The 20,108-nt window shown below is 38.6% G+C and overlaps 1 protein-coding gene across 1 annotated transcript; it reads left to right on the top strand.

Annotated features, from left to right (window-relative positions):
• The first annotated feature begins 3,170 nt into the window (after nucleotides 1–3,170).
• Nucleotides 3,171–9,010, top strand: LOC138358946 (uncharacterized). The gene is made up of 2 exons (XM_069317437.1): nucleotides 3,171–3,252; nucleotides 7,902–9,010. Exons 1-2 carry the CDS (start codon nucleotides 3,171–3,173, stop codon nucleotides 9,008–9,010), a joined length of 1,191 nt encoding a protein of 396 aa, XP_069173538.1.
• The last annotated feature ends 11,098 nt before the right edge of the window (nucleotides 9,011–20,108 follow it).

Below are 20,108 nucleotides of genomic sequence, written 5' to 3'. Positions count from 1 at the left end.
AGCGAATATTTATTTGAAATTGGGAGATATAAGAATACGTTTATTGACGATGATTCAGCTTCTGCTAACTATAAATATAATATAAAGATGACTCACTTATGGATTAATAGATTAACCCCATTCCCTTCTGGATTATTGGCTATTGATGGAGCACTAGCCCAAAATAATGGAACAGTAGCATATATTTTATATAACCCTATTTAAAACCTATATTATAGGGCGGGAGCTAAAAATCATTAACTGTGGATCAGCCCTAGGGTGGATTGATCTCTAAGAAGCTATACTTGGCCATGAGTGATATGGAAGCCATTTCTGGAGATTATACTTGAAATCCATTATATTTTAAGAATTCCGCATTGAGTAACGTATATATTTCAGTGAATGGAATTTAGTTTATTTAATATAGCGTGTGATTTCTCCCATAAATGCTCGAAATTATATTATACGGTCTTGAACATTATAGGATTTAATGTAGATAAATGAACAAACACTACAAGGTTTTAATTTATTACCAGAATTAATAAAGGACACAGCTTTTAAGAATTACATTTAATACGGCCATAGGTGGAAATAAAGTTGTATTACTGTTTGGTCCTACTGCTGGTGTTATGAAAATTAATGTTGACCGACGTATTATTTGTGAAACGCGAGCTTAAAAAACATGAATAGTTTGGAAATAAACAACAGGTTGAAAAATAAATTTAGGGGAAAAAGCTATATATATCGGATGTTATTTAGCGAACGATGTACGGAGAATCATTAAGAAATTGAGTATGGCGAATATGATATGAACGACAAGGCAGATAATTCAAATTCGCATATGCCAATTTTGAAATGCACAACTGCAAAAAAAAGTATTTTGAATAGATGGACAGGTTAAATGTCTATCACTGTGTGATGATACCTCATATTACTAAGCGGTAAGAATGGCTTTTTGGATGTTTGCTATATTGTTTTTCATTTCAGTACTGTAATATTATTAATGATTTGAACAAATGAATTCTTCATTTGATGCATCACACCATTGTGATTTCTGTGTGTATTATTATTATTATTATTATTGTGTGATGCTTATATGGTTTAATTATTGTTCCAGATTCAATATGGTTCAGGAACTGTAGAAGAACTCCATTGCAACTTACCCAGCACTGCAATTACTAAGACTGACCTCTGAAATATTGTGCTTCCCCATTGTATTTTTTTTTTTTAAACTAGAATGTAAATTTTTATTCCTAATTAAAATGATAAAATGTAAATTCTTAAATCCATGGTGAGGTTAGGTTTTGGATGGATAGTCTTGCAATTTGAAGAATATTATTATTATGACAAGAAATAAACATAGAATATATGACAAATAAGTACGATATCAGTTGAGGCAAGGCATCATTACGTAGCATGTGACTTCACCTAGCGCTAGAGTCGAGTTGCTGCGAATTTTTCACACCCCGATGCAAATGAGTGGCTAATCTAATCCCTCGTTGGATCCGCTTGTGACGTCATGTGCTGTTAAAGCACCGTATTCTATTGGTTACTGATTACTCCTTGGTGCTGATGATGTAGCTATGATATTACATGTGCTAAGTAGGAACATAACATATGAATGAAGGTAACTACAGAAGGCCTATTGGCCCCTACGAGACAGCTCTTATTTATATCCACCAAATCTCAGTCCTGTATATGTCTAACCTATGCTTGAAATAATCAAGGGATCTTACTTCTATTATGTTATGCGGTAATAGGTTTTTAGAGACTTCAACAAGGCGTTGAGATATGATCCTGTGCTAGGAGACTCCAATATTTAATTTTGCCACAAGTGAGATACTTGACGGTTTTTACTCTGTGTTGACTCTCTTTGTTTCATATGAATGGGAGACAGTGGATTTCCTTTCGTGCCTAAACTATTCGTGTTTTGTGCCTAAACGATTTTGGGCTGGACAATATAAATATCGGGTGTTAATAATTAAGCTGAGCAAATAGGCGAAGAGTATGGTGTCCCGCAGATGAATAGGCATAATAAGGGGTATATATATTAATAGGGCCATCTGCATATTGATAGTGACATGATTGAAGGGAATAAGTGGATACAATGAGTATAGACGATATTAATAATGTATTAATAAAATTTTCTTCAGTTTGCATATTGGTGTCACGATTGAAGGGTATAAGTGATGCAATAGGTGTTACAGTATCAATCCCGTTGTTGGAGTTTGGAGTTGCGATTTCGGCGCCATTTATGATCCGGGTTCCGAACTACAACAGTTCACCCTCCCATTAATATTAGTTTCCCATCTTCTAGTCTGCTGTGCTGGGAGGGGACTAGTTACCGGTGACTGGCAAGAGAAGTCAGTGAGGCAGGGAAAAGTGAAGGAGTACCTTGGTCAACTTTGAGACGAGCAAGCCAGTGGGGGCTAGTCGTGCGCTTTGGACTTCACTATTGGAAGGTGGTAGCCAGTGGGGCTAGTTGAGCGCTGTGGACTTCACTCTTGGAAGGTGCTAGCCGGTGAGACTAGTTGAGCGCTGTGGACTTCACTGAGCATACTAGCGAGTGTGCTAAGGAGAGTGGGGTGCTTGAAGACGTCTCCATAACTGCATTTAGCGTGTGGGCTAGTGTTGTGTTGAAGACCTCGTCAGGGGAATATAAATAGTGTCCATCATCTTTGAAGCTAGGTAGCGTGAGGGCTAGTGATGCTTCAGGTGACCTTAGTCAATTGTAAATTGTAGTGGTGATGGTTAATACGAACGATTATTTCCAAGTGCTATTTAATTTCATATCCTTAAACATTACAGTACATTTCCACCCAGGTTAGGGTGGAAATCTAGTGTTTCCTTTGAACTTGAGTAGGATCGTAAAGTTTTAAAGGAATACAGTTACAGAAGGGTTCGTAACAATGAGTGTGAAAAAAGGGGTTTAATTTGAGTTAATGATTGTCCCAACATGGGTGCAAATACAAATTTGGTCCTGTAAGGTCTTCCAAAAAGGCCTTCTACAATTTCCTTCTCGGGTTCAATATGCATTTTTTAACTTTAAATAATAAATGAAAATGGGATTATATGTCATAACCTAAATGAACTTGTTGAATGAAGATGACGACAGTGTACATTAAGGACGAAGGAAGGCGACCCTTTATTTCCTAGGTCAAATATCAAGGGCTAGAAGCCAGTCACCGACGATGAAGCTAAAAAACACCTATGCCGGAAACCGTGTCACCGATGTAACTAAAATGACAATGACGGAAGCGAAGCTTCACCGAGGTAACGAAAAATGACCAACACTACAGGATCCGTCGCTGAGGTAAGGAAAAATTACCCGGATGGAACAGTTGCCGAGACATAGAAAAAGGACCCGGACTACAGGGATCCCTCGAAAAAATGACAATGGATATCCATAGTCCTGTTTTCTACTCCTATTATGTTGCCCCCGAACTTTTCTGTCTTCCAGCGACGTGTGATTTATATCCCGTAGTCTCTCCTCGTAGCTCATGCCCCTCAGTTTGGGTACTAGTCTGGTGGTTAACATTTGAACCTTCTCCAGCTTATTCTGAAGCTTGACGAGATATGGGTTCCATGCAGGAGCTGCATACTCCAGGATTGGTCTGACGTAAGAGGTATACAAGGTCATGAATGATTCCTTACACAAGTTTCTAAAGACCGTTTTTATGTTGGCCAACCTGGCATATGCTGCTGATGTTATCCTCTTGATATGGGCTTCAGGGAACAGGCCTAGTGTGCAAAATTTCCATATCAAATATACCAACTCTAATGTAACCGCCATAAGATGTTAATTTACATTAGTCAAAAAAATTACAGAAAATGGTGTTACATCTCCAAGGTCAGCTACACAATAGTTGAGCCAACGTTTTTTCTAATTTAATATTAAATTCACCAGTTTGAGTTGGTAACCCAATAAAATTAACTATCTCAATTATATATTATATAACAATGTGATTCCACACAACCCTCCGTACTCTTCTTGATAAATATGGCAACTGAAGGTGACGAGGAGGAAGGAGGGAGCCATTATACAGACGCAGCCTTGATTATGTGGTGAGAGTGCACTAACTTGGGGAGTTTTGATATGTCACGAGGTTATGGAGCCAACTTTAAGCTTACCAGGTGACTACTAACTCTACCAGCAAATCCCAAGCGGCAACGTGACTCACATTAGTCACTAATTGTTGCAAGACATAAAATAAGTGCCAGTTCGGTTTGTCCATTAGCTCAGATTATATTGACCACATATTTTCTGTGTCTAGGATAGATCGTTCGGCCATAGAACGACACCACCCACAATGGTAAATGTGTCTAACTACTCAGATTTAAGTGCTACATAGTAAATATATCTGTTCTTGGTAGATGTTACGTTGTATCGTTTCCCCATGTAAATTGTGATCATATGAGACATAGTTGATTTGGACATAACAAGGAAGACTACATGTGGTATACTGTGCCTGATGTTAGATGACCAGTCAACACAATTAAAACAGCTGAGGCCATTTTAAATGTTCTTTATATAGTGTGATCTGTAACTCATTTGTAGGTATATATTCCATTTAATTACGGTAATATTAAAATATGACCCCCCTTTTCCCCCAAATGTGTGAAGGGAAGTTTACTAGTGACAACAAATCATAAAATACAGTCCGCTTAGAAGTAATAAATACAAACTCTTAAAATAATAATCAATTCAATCACCAGTTGATTTCCCCACATCAGGCGTGATATCAATCCCCAGGTCTTTCTCTCTCTGATTCTTGAAGAATTTCATCTCCCAAATGATACCTTGTATCTGGCCTGCTGCTCCCTACACCTATTTTCATTACATTTTCTTTGGTTAAACTCTAACAACCATTTGTTGGACTATTCTTTCAGTTTGTCTAAGTCTTCTTGAAGCCTCAAGCTGTCCTCCTCTGTCTTAATTCCTCTCATAATGTTGGCATCGTCAGCAAACAAAGAAAGGAATTAGTCTATACCCTCTGGGAGATCATTTACGTATATCAGAAACAGGATAGGTTCGAGGACAGAACCCTGTGGGACTCTACTGGTGACTTCGCGCCACTCTGAGGTATCACCCCCTCATTATAACTCTGCTCCTATTGCTTATGTACTCCCTTATCCCCCTGGAGCGACCTACCAGTTACTCTTGCCTGTTTCTCCAACTTATGCACCAGCCTCAGAGAGTGTGTGGCTCCTTTGAAATATGCCCAGTTGAAGGAGGTTGTTGGAGATGCTGACGATCTCCAGATTAATTATTCTCATTTTCCATTTCTGTATTGCTTTTTAATTGTATATGTGATCTTGTAGCTTATGTTAGTAAATTAACATAATTTATCATTGTGTTTATGTGTGCCTCCATAATAATCGCTATGAGCATACACGAGGGTTATCATAGTAACACCTAGTGAACTTTCGTTTTCTACAAAAGTTCTTATTGGCTAGAGAGTGGTAAAGCAGCACAGACTTGTATAAAAGTGTACCCTAGGCCATCCGACCAGTATCAGAGCCGGAATGGTGGCAACACTTTGGCAACAAGCACTGTAGTAGCTGGAGAAAGGTAAATCCACATAGACTTTTATGGAAGTGTACCTTGGGCTGACAGACCAGTGTCAACTCTGTAGGAGCAGCAACACTTTGGCAACAAGCATAATAGAGTACACCCACTGAACTGCACTGCTTGGGTGCAGGTATATCGACCCAGCTGGCAGCCGTGTTAAAAGAAGATAGAAAAGGCAGGCGGGAAAGGAATTCCTGCAACCTTTTGTCTGGCAGGCAAGACTCAGGGGAAATTATTGTTAAAAGGTAAACCTGGGTCTTCCTTCTCTTCTCCACGGGTCTGGGCCGGAATTGCTAACAGCAGTTTCCCCGTGGTTTATTTAAGGGCTCCCAGGGTGAATCAGTGGCACCCCCACAGTTGTGGGAGCAAAGACCTGCGGTGGTGGACATTATTGGTCCTCTCCTTTGGGACCAGGAGACTCCGGTGAGTCCCAAGAATCGGAGGGACCTGAGTATTCTGCCTTCTGAGCTCCTAGCAGCTCCTCGCTAGCAGAGCCCCAGCTCACCCCCCCATGACAGTGAATATCACATCAAGCATAGCTGGTTCATTTTCTCCTCTCATTCTTGTCAGTCCCTTGATGTGTTGGCTTAGAACGTTTCTTGTTACCACGTCAAGTAGCTTAGCTCTCCATGTGTTTGGTCCGCCATGTGGGTCTCTGTTTTCCTAATCTATCTTCCGTGGTTTAAAACTCCCATGATTAACAGTCTGGATCCGTTCCTGCTAGTGACAGTATCTGTTCTCTATATTATATTAATGGTAGCAATGTTGTTTCTATCATATTCCTGTCTGGGTCTTCAGTCATTTGGTGGGGAATTACATATGACTACTACTACAGGTTTTCGTCCTCCAATTGCTATGGTACCTGTTATGTAGTCACTGTAACCTCCACAGACCTGGATAACCATCTCCTCAAATTCCAGTCTTTTTTTATCAGCATTGCTGCTCCTCCTCCTCTTCCTACCCTTTGTTTCCTTACTACATAATATTCCTGCAGAAACACTGCATTTGTTATGGTTTTCATTAGCTTTGTTTCTGTGAGTGCAATTATGTCTGGGTTTTCTTCTAGGGCCCATTCTCCAAGTTCACTTCTATCTGACAGAATGCCTGCCTTTCTTGCTGTTTAGCTACCTGACTACCTACTTGCCATTCAGCTTCTCTGCCTGCTTTCCTACATATCTGCCTTCCTGCCTGTCTTCATCCCTGCCATTTTACGATTTTGCTTTCCTGCCTGAAATTTCTCCCTCCTTACCTCTCTGCTTATTTCCGTTCATGCCAGTTTTCTGGATAGGGCCACTTGTTCTGGTTAGGCTGTTCTTCATTATTAAGTCTGATGTATTTTTGGTTTTGTTGTAGATTATGAGTTCAAGCTTCTGGTTATGATCAACTGGTTTTACTCCTGTGGATATGATGTCCTTCATAATGCATTCATCTGTCGTGTATTTAGTGTTAAGTGTTCATTATGGATTAGTAATGTAACTTGATTGATGGGGGCGTCAGTTGTGATTGGAGTTGTGCCATTTACTTCGTAAAGCAGGTGTTCACCTGTTTGTTTATCCATAGTTTACTGGGCTTGCATACATCTCTCCAATTCTTTGTGCACTGCGTCACAGTTTGTGCAGTGGGTGAGAGGTCTCCGTGTGTATGAGTTCATCACACTTGTTTTATATCAGTAACGGCATTCACTGAGGCCGTCTACACACACATACCCTTGATTGTTGGTGTGGTGTAGACTTCAGTGGTGAAAGTGGCGTCTGTGGTCTTTACGTATACGTTGAGGAAAGGGAGTGCACAGTCGTTACCAAGTTCATGTGTGAACTGGTGTACTGAGGATTCGGTAAGCGATCGCTTAATCATCTCCAGCTCTTGAAAATCCCGGACAAGGATGAAAATGTCGTCACTGTACCTGCAATCGATCTTGTGTTTGCTCATAGTCTTGAATATCTTCTCTTCCAGGGAGACCATATAGAAGTTAGTGAACAGGTCACCTAATTGAATGCCCATTGCTACTCCGTCGATTTGTGTGTTGATTCGTCTCCCCCGGGGGCTGTCAAAGGTGACAACTTTCTGCACGTCTCCAGAAGGCTTCTAAGAACGGTCTCTGGCATATGCCACTTTGGTGTGTCGAGTGGTCTCGGTAAACCTTGTTTGTGAACTATGTTTGTTCACCAACATGTTCGTGAACATGATGTAAATGAAAATGTAGATGAACATGTTGGTGAAGATTATAGAGATGAACATAATGTTTCTTAACATGATGTAGATGAACATGGTTTTGATAAACTTGTTTTAGATGAACATGATATAAATCAACATATATTAGATAAACAGGATGTCGATTAATATGATGCAGATGAACATGATGTGATTGATCATAATGCACGTGACCATGATGTAGGTAAACATGACTTAGGTGAAAATGATGCAGATGATCATGGTGTAGATGATCATGGTGTAGGTGACCATGATGTAGATGACCATGATGTAGATGACCATGATGTAGATGACCATGATGTAGATGACCATGATGTAGATGACCATGATGTAGATGACCATGATGTAGATGATCATGATGTAGATGATCATGATGTAGATGATCATGATGTAGATGATCATGATGTAGATGATCATGATGTAGATGATCATGATGTAGATGATCATGATGTAGATGATCATGATGTAGATGATCATGATGTAGATGATCATGATGTAGATGATCATGATGTAGATGATCATGATGTAGATGATCATGATGCAGATGATCATGATGTAGATGACCATGATGTAGATGACCATGATGTAGATGACCATGATGTAGATGACCATGATGTAGATGATCATGATGTAGATGACCATGATGTAGATGACCATGATGTAGATGATCATGATGTAGATGACCATGATGTAGATGACCATGATGTAGATGACCATGATGCAGATGATCATGATGTAGATGACCATGATGTAGATGACCATGATGTAGATGATCATGATGTAGATGATCATGATGTAGATGATCATGATGTAGATGATCATGATGTAGATGACCATGATGTAGATGATCATGATGTAGATGATCATGATGTAGATGACCATGATGTAGATGGCCATGATGTAGATGATCATGATGCAGATGATCATGATGTAGATGACCATGATGTAGATGATCATGATGTAGATGATCATGATGTAGATGATCATGATGTAGATGATCATGATGTAGATGATCATGATGTAGATGATCATGATGTAGATGATCATGATGTAGATGACCATGATGTAGATGATCATGATGTAGATGATCATGATGTAGATGATCATGATGTAGATGATCATGATGTAGATGATCATGATGTAGATGACCATGATGTAGATGATCATGATGTAGATGATCATGATGTAGATGATCATGATGTAGATGATCATGATGTTGATGATCATGATGTAGATGACATGATGTAGATGACCATGATGTAGACGAAAATTATTTAAATGAACATGATTTAGATGACCATGATGTAGATAAACATGATATAAACGAATATACTTTAGAAGAACATTATTTTGATGATAATGATGTAGATGAACATGTAAACGAATATGATTTAGATGAACAAGATTTGCATGAACTTGATGTAGGTCAAAATTATGTACATGAACTTGATGTTTGTGAACATGATGGAGATGAAATGATGTAAATGAACAGGATGTAAGTGAAGAAGATGTAACTGAACATGTTTTCGATGAACATGATGTAAATGAACATGATGTAGATAAACATGAGGTTGGTGATCATTATATAGATGAACATAATGTAGATGAACACAATGTAGGTATACTTGACGTATGCACTTGAGGACCATTAACATAACGTACGGGACCATGATGTAAATAAACATGTCTTAAGTGAACATGATGCATATGATCATGTTGTAGATGAATATGATGTAAATAAACATGATGTGCTGTAGGTAAACATGTCGTAGGCTAAAATGATGTCGAAGAGCAATGTCAACATTCAATTTCAATTAGTAATCCAGAAATCATATCTCCTTAAAAATAACGCCAAGTGACTTATAACGTTTCAAAACTTCACTAATTTAATAAACATATTATTGCATATACATATTTATATGCATTCTCTGGATGAACAATCCTCTGGTCAATGTGTAAGTCATCTGGATGCTCAGTCATCTGGTCAATGTGTAAGTCATCTGGATGCTCAGTCCTCTGGTCAATGTGTAAATCACCTGGCTGCACAGTCATCTGTTCAATGTGAATGTCATCTGGATGCACAGTAATCTGGATGCACAGTAATCTGGCCTTTATGTCAGTCATCTGGATGCACAGTTATCACATTCAATGTGTAAGTCATCTGCTACATGGTATACACTTAACTAGATTAACTATCATCACTGTACAACCACTACACATGAGGAGGTAATTGTGCCCCGTGAGTGATATGATGTCCCTCGGAGTAGGGGGGGGGGTCCCTTAAGGGATGGTGTTTCATTGGGAATAGTGACTTAAGGGAGAAGGTGTTCATTAAGGATGAATGTGTCCCAAAGGAATACCAACCCATGGATGACGGTGTAGCATAAGAAATAGAGTCCCAAGGTGGAAGGAATTCAATAAGGATAGTCTCGCACGGGTGTTGTAAAGAGTATTGTGTCCCTCGGAGAAAGGTTTCAACAGAAAATGATCGATAAACCAAACTCTCGCTGATATTTATGGTCTCAGGTCAATTGATGTAATACCCTAGCATTAGGTGCCTCAGGCAGCAGTCGTGACCATGTACTATTCATAAATGACATTGTTGATTTCTTGGTGTATGCATTTCTTGGTGTGTGCATTTCTTGGTGTATGCATTTCTTGGTGTATGCATTTCTTGGTGTATGCATTTCTTGGTGTGTGCATTTCTTGGTGTATGCATTTCTTGGTGTGTGCATTTCTTGGTGTATGCATTTCTTGGTGTATGCATTTCTTGGTGTATGCATTTCTTTGTGTATGCATTGCTTGGTGTATGTCGTGTCTGCAATGGACCATGCTTTGTCTAGGGGTCGTGTAGGGTCACCGAGCATCAAATAATGACCGAAAACGAGCGGAAATAACAGAACAGGAACTCTATCGTTCAAGTTCTACTCCCGATCCTTCCCCCTCCCTGGCATCGTTATAAAGTGCCACTCGATCCCCTGACAACTCTGGATCCTTCTGGGGTGTCGCTCGGGATCCCCCTGTCGCTGCTATGTAGCATCTTTTAAATGGTGCAGTTATGTAGGGTCGTTAACCCCTCCCTCCCAACTGGCACCGATATTAAATGTCGTTCGATGGTCCACTGGCGGCGCTCGATCCTCTTCTCTCCCTTCCAGGCGCAATCGAGACGTGTTGTATGAACTTCTTTGTTAACGGTATGTCATCATCATCAATCATTTACGGCTGTGTGTACTATCACTGTGGAGGTAAAAGTCAATCCCCGGTCAGCCAACATGTTTGCCAACATGGAAGGAAGACTTCCATATCTTCCAACATAGAAGACCATATAATGGTCTTCTCAAACCATTGTGTTTAAACAATACCTTCATAATAATGTGACAAAGCTGCTTCCTGAAATATTTTTCTTTGATAACTTTACTACACACTTCGGAGCTTAACTTATAGGTGTAGGCTATTCATATCCTACAGAGCATTCCAGTCCAAGCTTGCCTTACTAGACAAGGCCACATAAATATTAGGTAGCATTCCCATCCCATCTTGTGTTACAGGAGCACCCTACGCAAATCTGCAAAGTATTTGGCTTTATATACCGATGGAGTGGGAGATGGATAGCTGTCAAGAAAAACTAGTTACATAGTATCAAATATGGTTTATTCTCCTCGTCAAGATCTTGCCAGGGAAAACAGGAATTAGGAAATATCTGTTGGGATTACCTATTGGCCATACATAATCAAAGTAGACACATGCACATTTATTGAAAAAATACTGTTATCTTACTATCCGAAATGCATTGTATGCTAACATTTGTGAACTTCTTTACCTGTTTATGGAATGTCGTAATAATTATTATTGTAATAAATAGTATTATTATAATAATTGTAATTATAATTGCAATTAATATTATCATAATAATTAAACCCAAGTCAACTGAAACCCAAGTGCAATTTTTCCCCAGAAACCAAGGGTCACTGAGGCTATGGGCACAAACCTGGACTGTCCAAAAGTCATGTACTTACTAATTTTCTGGCTATTCTTGAAAACGGTTGCCCAGCCACTTCCAAGCAAATTGAATTGTAAATAGTTGGCTTCCAATGTAAATACACATGTGAAGTCAAAGACAAAGTTAGTAGTTAGTAACAGTTGATTGATTGACAGTTGAGAGGCGGGCCGAAAGAGCAGCGCTCAACCCCCGCAAGCACAACTAGGTGAATACAACTAGGTTATCTTGAGGTTTATCTTGAGACGATTTCGGGGCTTTAGTGTCCTCGCGCCCGGTCCTCGACCAGGCCTCCACCCCCAAGAAGCAGCCCGTGACAGCTGACTAACACCCAGGTACCTATTTTACTGCTAGGTATCAGGGGCATAGGGTGAAAGAAACTCTGCCCATTGTTTCTCGCCGGCGCCCGGGATCGAACCCGAGACCACAGGATCACAAGTCCAGCGTGCATCCGCTCGGCCGACCGGCTCCCTCAATCTGTTTAACCTCAAATCCAGGTTAACCTAACCTGTTTGACCTCAATCCAGGTTAATACAATCTGTTTAGCATTTCTCTAAGCTTGCATGGTATCCCTAACTGGATGCTTGTGACCACCCTCACAATTGGGCTCCCTTTCCGTTGGACACTTCGCTTCAATCAAACTATTCCTAACGATTTTATGGATTGCTTGATGCCTTGGATTCTTGGACAATGTTGTGTGTATTCGATTCCCTGCAATGATTGTGATTCTGTGTACCTTGGACAAACAGGAAAGTCCTTACAATTGCGGTTGTCACAACATGCTTATAGTATTAGAACTGCCCAAACGTCTAATGCATTGTATCTACATACGAGTTTATGCGATCACAATATTAACTGGAATGGGGCAAAAAGCATTACCAATTGTGGGGATTTCGTGGAACGGAATTTGATTGAGTCTGCTCTAATCAGTCAGTGTCCAAATCTTCTTAATGTTAGTACTGGAATGTACAAACTTGATCCATTTTTAAGTTATAATATTGCACAACAGTTTAAGAAACAACTCTGATAGAGAGGCTTACAATGTCTCATTATAATTGTATATTCATATATTGTGTGTTCATGAGGCTTTTCTTTAATCTTTCATCCTTATTCTCTGACCGCTTAATCCTCTTTGACCATTCTAAGCTAAGTTATACCTGTTTTTGGTTATTTACACCTGACCAACCCTAGGGATGGGTTGGTCAGGTGTCGGCCTATATATCCTCCCCCTTCTCCCTTCTCCTTTGTCAGTCTGGTGTTGACAAAGGCTTTAACAAGCCGAAACGTTCACCTCATTTCATATTTCTCTGTGGATTTTCCGCATATATATATATATATATATATATATATATATATATATATATATATATATATATATATAATATTGTTGTACCTAGTAGCCAGAACGTCGTACTTGGCCTACTATGCAAGGCCCGATTTGCCTAATAAGTTAAGTTTTCCTGAATATATAAATTTTTCAATATTTTTTCTTGTGAACGCACAAGAAAAATAAAGCTATCCATTTCATTATGTATGATTTAATTTTGTTTAAATTTCAGTTAAAGCTAACGTAGACATATGACCGAACATAACCAACCCTACCCAACCTAACCTAACCTATCTTAACATAACCTAAACTAACACAATTAAGTAAAAAATTTATGTTCTTAATATAATATAATAATAATAATTAAAATAAACTAATTGGAAACAATTTATTGAAAATAAAGAAAATCACTCGGCCTATTAGGCAAATCGGACCTTGCATAGTAGGCCGAGAAGTGTGTTCTGGCTACTAGGTACGACAATATTATATATATATATATATATATATATATATATATATATATATATATATATATATATATATATATATATATATTGGTGTATACTGGCAGCAGGTTTTCTATTATACAGGTCTCATTGAATATGACAGCATATTCTGTATTAACTATTTTCTGGTTTAGGGCGTCTATCCCTCTAACTAGTGCTCTTGCATCAGGGTTTAGTTGGAAGAGGCGTTCTCCAAAAATTATGTTCTTTTTCGAGGTGAAGAAATAGAAGTAAATAATTGTTGAATATATTACACTTACTATAAAATTACAAACTTTTCGAACCTACTTGGTTCATTCTCAAGTGATTTTACAGTACAGGACATTATATTTATACTAATAGTGGGTCAGGTGAATACAAATGGATCGAACAATAGGGTCAAGTGAAAACAATGGGTATACATAAGGGTAAAGAGTAAGGCATATTTGAGAAAATAGAAGAATAAGGCTAAATGGGGTACAAAACATATACAACGATTAATCAGGTGTAGTGAACATTTTTGAGCAGTGTCTTCTATGTTGGCATTTTCACCTTCAGGTCTTGTTCTTACTCTCATGGTGGGTAGAGTGAATAGTTCCGTAATATGAGTATTTATGGTAGGTTGTTCTATTTTTTTGGATTGCTTCAAGAATTTGTAATCTTACATCATGGGTTTCGTCTATTATACAAGTGTTTTTATTCAACATTTGTCTTGTTAGGGTAATGTCGTGGGCTTGTCTCATGTGATTCCTGGGGGCACTGGATTAAAGATTGACAGGTCAATCGCCTCGCCAGCTTGGTCGACGTCATACCTATGTACTTAGATTGAAGGTTACATCCTTCGTGGGGGCAAATGTACATATATCCAACACTTGACCGCTGTAAAGGGTTCTCCGTCGGCTTCGGGCTGTTTTTGATAGGAAGGTTGGTAGTCTTTGTTTTATAGAATATGATCAGGTCTACATCTTGGTTAGGAGTAATGCTTTTTACTCCTTTACAGATTGTTTCTTTCATTATTCTTTCTTCTTTTTATGTTCATTGTGCTTAGTTGATTTGTAATATAATTTTATTGGAGGTGTTGTGGTGGTCTTTTCTAGGTTCAGGATTGTACCATCGGTCCACGTGTCTTCTTATAGCAGTGTTTATTTTCGTGTTGCTATATCCATTGTTCATTAATCCCTGAGTTATTCTTTCAAACTCTCTACTCAAGTTGCTCCATTCGGAGCAGTTGGTAAGCGCTCGACGAATATAAGCATTGATAACACTGGCTTTGTATCTTTGGGGCACTCACTTCTACCGTTCAGGCATAATCCTATGCTGGTAGGCTTAGTATACACGCTGGAGCTTAAAGATGTTCCTGTTTTTGTTATTAGTACATCCAAGAATGGTAGACTTATTTTCACTATTTTCATGTGAAAATCGAAGTACTGACTCTCTCTCTAGATGGCTTTTTAGAATAATTAGTTCGTCTGAGTCTTTTACTATGAAGAATAAGTCATCTACATAACGGCAATATACAGTTGGTTTTTGTCTGCTACTGAAGACTCTGTCTTCGATGGTTCCTATGTAAAAAATAGCGAATAACACTCTTAAGGGGAAGCCATTTGCTACTCCGTCTATTTGTAGATACATGTCCCCTTGCGGACTGATGAAAGGAGCTTCCTTTGTACATGCCTCGAGAAGGCTCTTCAAGTGTGGCTCGAGTATTTCTAATTTGGGAGTGCTCTTGTCTCTGTACACTCTGTCCAGTATCATTTCTATGGTGGTGTCGACTGGGTCGTTGGTAAATAGGGATTCGACGAACAGGGAAGTAATGATTCCATCGGACTGTTTAGTTTTGTTTAATTCTAGGAACTCTGTTCATGATTGTAGACTATAGTTGCTTGGAGTGTATGGAGTTTAGAGTTCGTTAAGTCTTTTGCCAGGTGATAGTTTGGAGTTATTATTTGGCTGATTAATGGGCGTAGTTGGTTGCCTGGTTTGTGTGTCTTAACATTGCCATAGGCATATCCTAAGCCAAAGTCGCCTTGGAGTTTAGTAAAATGAACACTACCTTTCTTTGCGTTGATTGCAGTAATAATTGCAGATTACAATCCGGTGCTCCCAGAAATCTTATGAGACAAGCCCATGACATCACCCTAACAAGAGAAATGTTGAATTAAAATACTTGTATAATAGACAAAACACAAGATGTAAGAAGATTACATATTCTTAAAGCAATCCACATAAAAATAGAACAAATTATCATAAATACTCATATTACGAAACTATTCGCTCTACCCACCATGAGAATAAGAACAAGACCTGAACGTGAAAATGTCAACATAGAAGACACTACTCGACAAACAATCAGATATTGGCGATATATTATCATGAAAGCTTGGATTCTTGCTACTGGGTCGAACGTTTTAATATTAGTATATTTTTCTTATGTACCTTGTGCTTTCAGCCTGAAGTCTCCCAGGGAATTCGTTGACTTACTGCGGGGAGCACGAGCCACGGGGATAAGAGCCTCGTTGGATGTTGAGTCGCTGTGTAATAACGTACATGGATAAAACAATTGGGATGATAGTGGACAGAGTGTATCGTGATCCGGCTTGTACTTCTCTTGACATACTAGAAAACATACTAAGAAAGCTACTCCAAGCCTGCACCAAAGAGGCACCCTTCTTGAGCCCGGATGGGCACATGTATAAGCAAGTAGATGAGATCGCCATGGGTTCTCCCCTAGGTGTCCTGTTTGCGAACTTCTACATGGGTACCATCGAGCAAAGGGTCATAGTTGACATGGAATTGAAACCCGCCATGTACTGAAGGTATGATGACGACGTATTTTTCAGGTTCCTGATGTCAGACGTCTGCAGCAGCTGAAGGAGGCATTCGAGCAGAACACGTAGGAATGTGCCTCAATGCGAATAGGGACTGCCCAGACAGGTACAAGAGGAGTGTTGTCAACATGTCGACCGGGCTCTCAGTCACAGCTCAGGATGGAAGTAAGTCGATGAAGAACTCTGTAAGGTCAGGCAGGTCCTAGTAAAAAATAGCTTCTCTAACGGTTATGTTGAAGACGTCATGAAAAGAAAGATGAAACGCCATTCAACCTCTGATGAGTCAATTAGCACAACACTTGTACCCCCATTAGACTGTTTTACAGGAACTTCTTTTCGACGGCTCATAAAACCGTGGAAAGGGTCATAAAAGATATTATTAATAGAAATGTTATCCCTACAGACAAAAATCAGAAAATACAGTTGACAATATACTACAAAAACAAAAAAACGGCCAACCTTCTCATGAAAAACTCCCCAGACACCAAACAGAACGCCTTGAAGGAAACCAACGTCATCTATTCCTTCACATGCCCGCTTCGGGACTGTAAGCCCCAAAGAACGCAGTATATAGGCGAGATAACAATGTCTCTTTGTAGGCGATTAACACTGCACAAACAATAGGGCTGCATCAAAGGAACATATAATCTCTTCTCACAACCAGACTATCAAAGAAAAAATCTTGACAAGCAAGTCAGAAATCATCGAAAAATACAGCGATAGCAGGAGACTCGATATCAGCGAGGCACTACACATCTGAAAGTCAACACCAGCAATCAACAGCCAATTAATACACAACTATATTCTACCCACTTCAAGACCCTCTAACAAACATAAAAGCAGCAAGAGAAAGTATGGGCCAATAGACCTTCTGCAGTTACTTCCATTCTTATGTTTTTCATTCCCAGTTTATACCTATTGATTTGTGTTATGTCATAGCTTTATCACCTCATCCAAAACTTTTGTGCCATATCACTTCACCCAAAACAAGTATAAGTATGATGTATTTTATGTGTAAACTTGTCTTTGAAAATGTAATAAGCATTGCAAAATGCATTCAGGCGTTAGACTAAAAAGAAAAAAGAAAAAGAATGAATTTTGGAGAGTTAGTTTTTTAATTACCTTCGACAGTGAAGAACAACGTAAGATATATTGAGAAGATTTGTGTTAGAATTATTAATCTTACTCTTTCGGTCATATTCAACAACATATGTTTACAAGAAAGACTGCTACCAATATATATATATATATATATATATATATATATATATATATATATATATATATATATATATATATATATATATATATATATATATATATATATATATATATATATATATATATAATATATGCGAACAAGCCTTAATGGTCCCCAGGACTATATGCAACTGAAAACTCACACCCTAGAAGTGACTCGAACCCATACCGCCAGGAGCACTCTGCTGGCGTACAGGATCCCTTAACCACTCGATCAACACGACCGGATAAAAGAGGATGGTAGCCAAGGCTATTTCCATCCCCCCCGCGGGCTCTCGGTTGGTAATCTTGGGCGTGGTATTTTATCAAATCACCTCATTCTTTGGGGCACACGTGAGGAACGCAAATGCGAACAAGCCTGAATGGTCCCCAGGCATATATGTAACTGAAAATTCACACCCCAGAAGTGACTCGAGCCCATACTGCCATAGCTTGATTGCATGGGAGAGTTGTGTAAAACCCTGGTTTGTGTCTCGGAGAGGCTACAGGATCCAAGCAAGGTCAGTAGAACTTCTGGTTTCAACTCTATTGACCATGTCGTAGCTCAGTCGTTGAAGGCAGCGTCTGGGATGCTCACAGACGTAGGTTCGAATCCTCATCATGGCCCTTGTGGATTTGTTATTTAAGCATGCATAACTGAGTAAGAGCAGAGTGGGGAACATAACATCGAAATTTTGATAGTATACCAACAGGTTTTAGATACTTTTGTGGCTCTGTATTGTATATGAGTAATGAAATTTAATCTTTTGTCTAAGTATAGACCAAGATGAAGTTGTACTGATGATTTGCTTCCAAATATGATGTAGTAGGTCTCTTTTATGTTTAATGCGAGTTTGTTGGTAGACATCTATGAGTGGACGTCTTTAATTTCGTTATTTAAAATATTATTAAAAGTATGTGGGTTGGGGTTTGAGCAAATGAAATAATATTGCCAGCAAATTTAATTGGTCTAAGAACTTTGGAGACATTTGGCAAGTCTGATGTATTAGAGATAGGAGAGGTCCTATGGTGCTGCCTTGTGGCACAATCGTAGAGTATGGAAGGTTATGTCAGTAATAGACATATTGGTCTCTATTATTAAGATTTGTTCAAATATAGTTCAGAGCAGGGCTTTGGATTACAAAAATATAAAGTTTATGTCAAAGGTAATTATAGTTTACGGTATCAAATGCCTTTCAAGTCAATGAAGATGCCAAATTGGAATTAATTTTGTTCATGTGCTGTGTGGATTATATCAAGCAAAACAAATAATGGCATCGTTGGTACTCTTTGGGGATCACAAGCCAAACAGGTTTGGACTCAGTATTTTAAATTTTACATGGTAGGAGTAAAATTGTTTGTAAATAATGGTTTTAAATATCTGTTCATAAGCTCGGTAGGTTCGATATTGGTATGTAATTGTTTATATCAGCTGTATCACCTCACTTATGAATTTGAATTACTTTTATTTTTTTAGGATATCAGGAAATGGATGACACTCAAGAAATTTATTGAACAGTAGAGTTATGGGTGGTGCAAGAGCGTGAGCGGCATTTTGTAGATATTAGTTTATTTCACTAATGTTTCCAGCATCCCATAATTGGTTTTAAAAGAGTAAAATATGGATACAGTGTCTGGTTGATTGACACAAGGAATAGAGAGTTAGGATAAATGCCGGTGAGAGATGTAGTGACATGTGTCTGGGTCGCTGGGATGTTTCTGACACGGTTAACACCGTTTAATGAAAAGAAGATATTAAATTCAACTGCCGTTTCTAAATCTGTTGCAAGTATGTAACCATCTTTGGCGTGTTTTATCTGTTTGTGTGATTGTTGTTCTGATCCTAGGAGTTTTTTTATCGTTTTCCATGGGCTTTTCATATTTTGTTTTGCTTCTTTGAACCGTTCGTCATAATAGGAAAGTTTAGTTATTTTTATTCTGGTAAGCGTTGATGAGTATCGTTTAACTAGTTATTTTTGTAGCTAAAGCAATCCTATGTTTTTTCATATTAGTGTTTCTTGTTTATTTGTGTTTAATTGTTAATTCTTGTTAATAAATCTTCTTGTTAAAATGAATATTATTACAATAATTTCTTGTTTCCTGTATGGCACTTGTGAGCTAGGGGGTTGTTTAATCTTATGGCAGTTACTTGCTTTGTGAGGAGAGGACAGTGTGTATTATAGAGGTTTAGAGTTTCGGTAAGGAAGATGTTAGTTAAAGAATTTATGTCACGTGTATTACTAAATTCAGATTCCTAAGAAAAATTTGTGAAGAGCATTTATGAGGATGCCTATTGCTGTTTTGCTGTGTAATTTGAAGGTTAATTTCTTAATACCCGATGGTGTTATGTCTATGTTTGCTATGCGGATGGTACGATAGTGGTCAGTTGTCCTGTAGGTGACTGTACCAGAAGCAAAAGGGACTGTTATGTAAACCCATTTGTGGTCCAGGGTTGTAGCAGATATTTGGG

Source organism: Procambarus clarkii, chromosome 87 (assembly GCF_040958095.1).
Source record: "Procambarus clarkii isolate CNS0578487 chromosome 87, FALCON_Pclarkii_2.0, whole genome shotgun sequence".
In the NCBI taxonomy this organism is placed as follows: Eukaryota; Metazoa; Arthropoda; class Malacostraca; order Decapoda; family Cambaridae; genus Procambarus; species Procambarus clarkii.
This window is presented reverse-complemented; position numbering and strand designations above follow the sequence as displayed.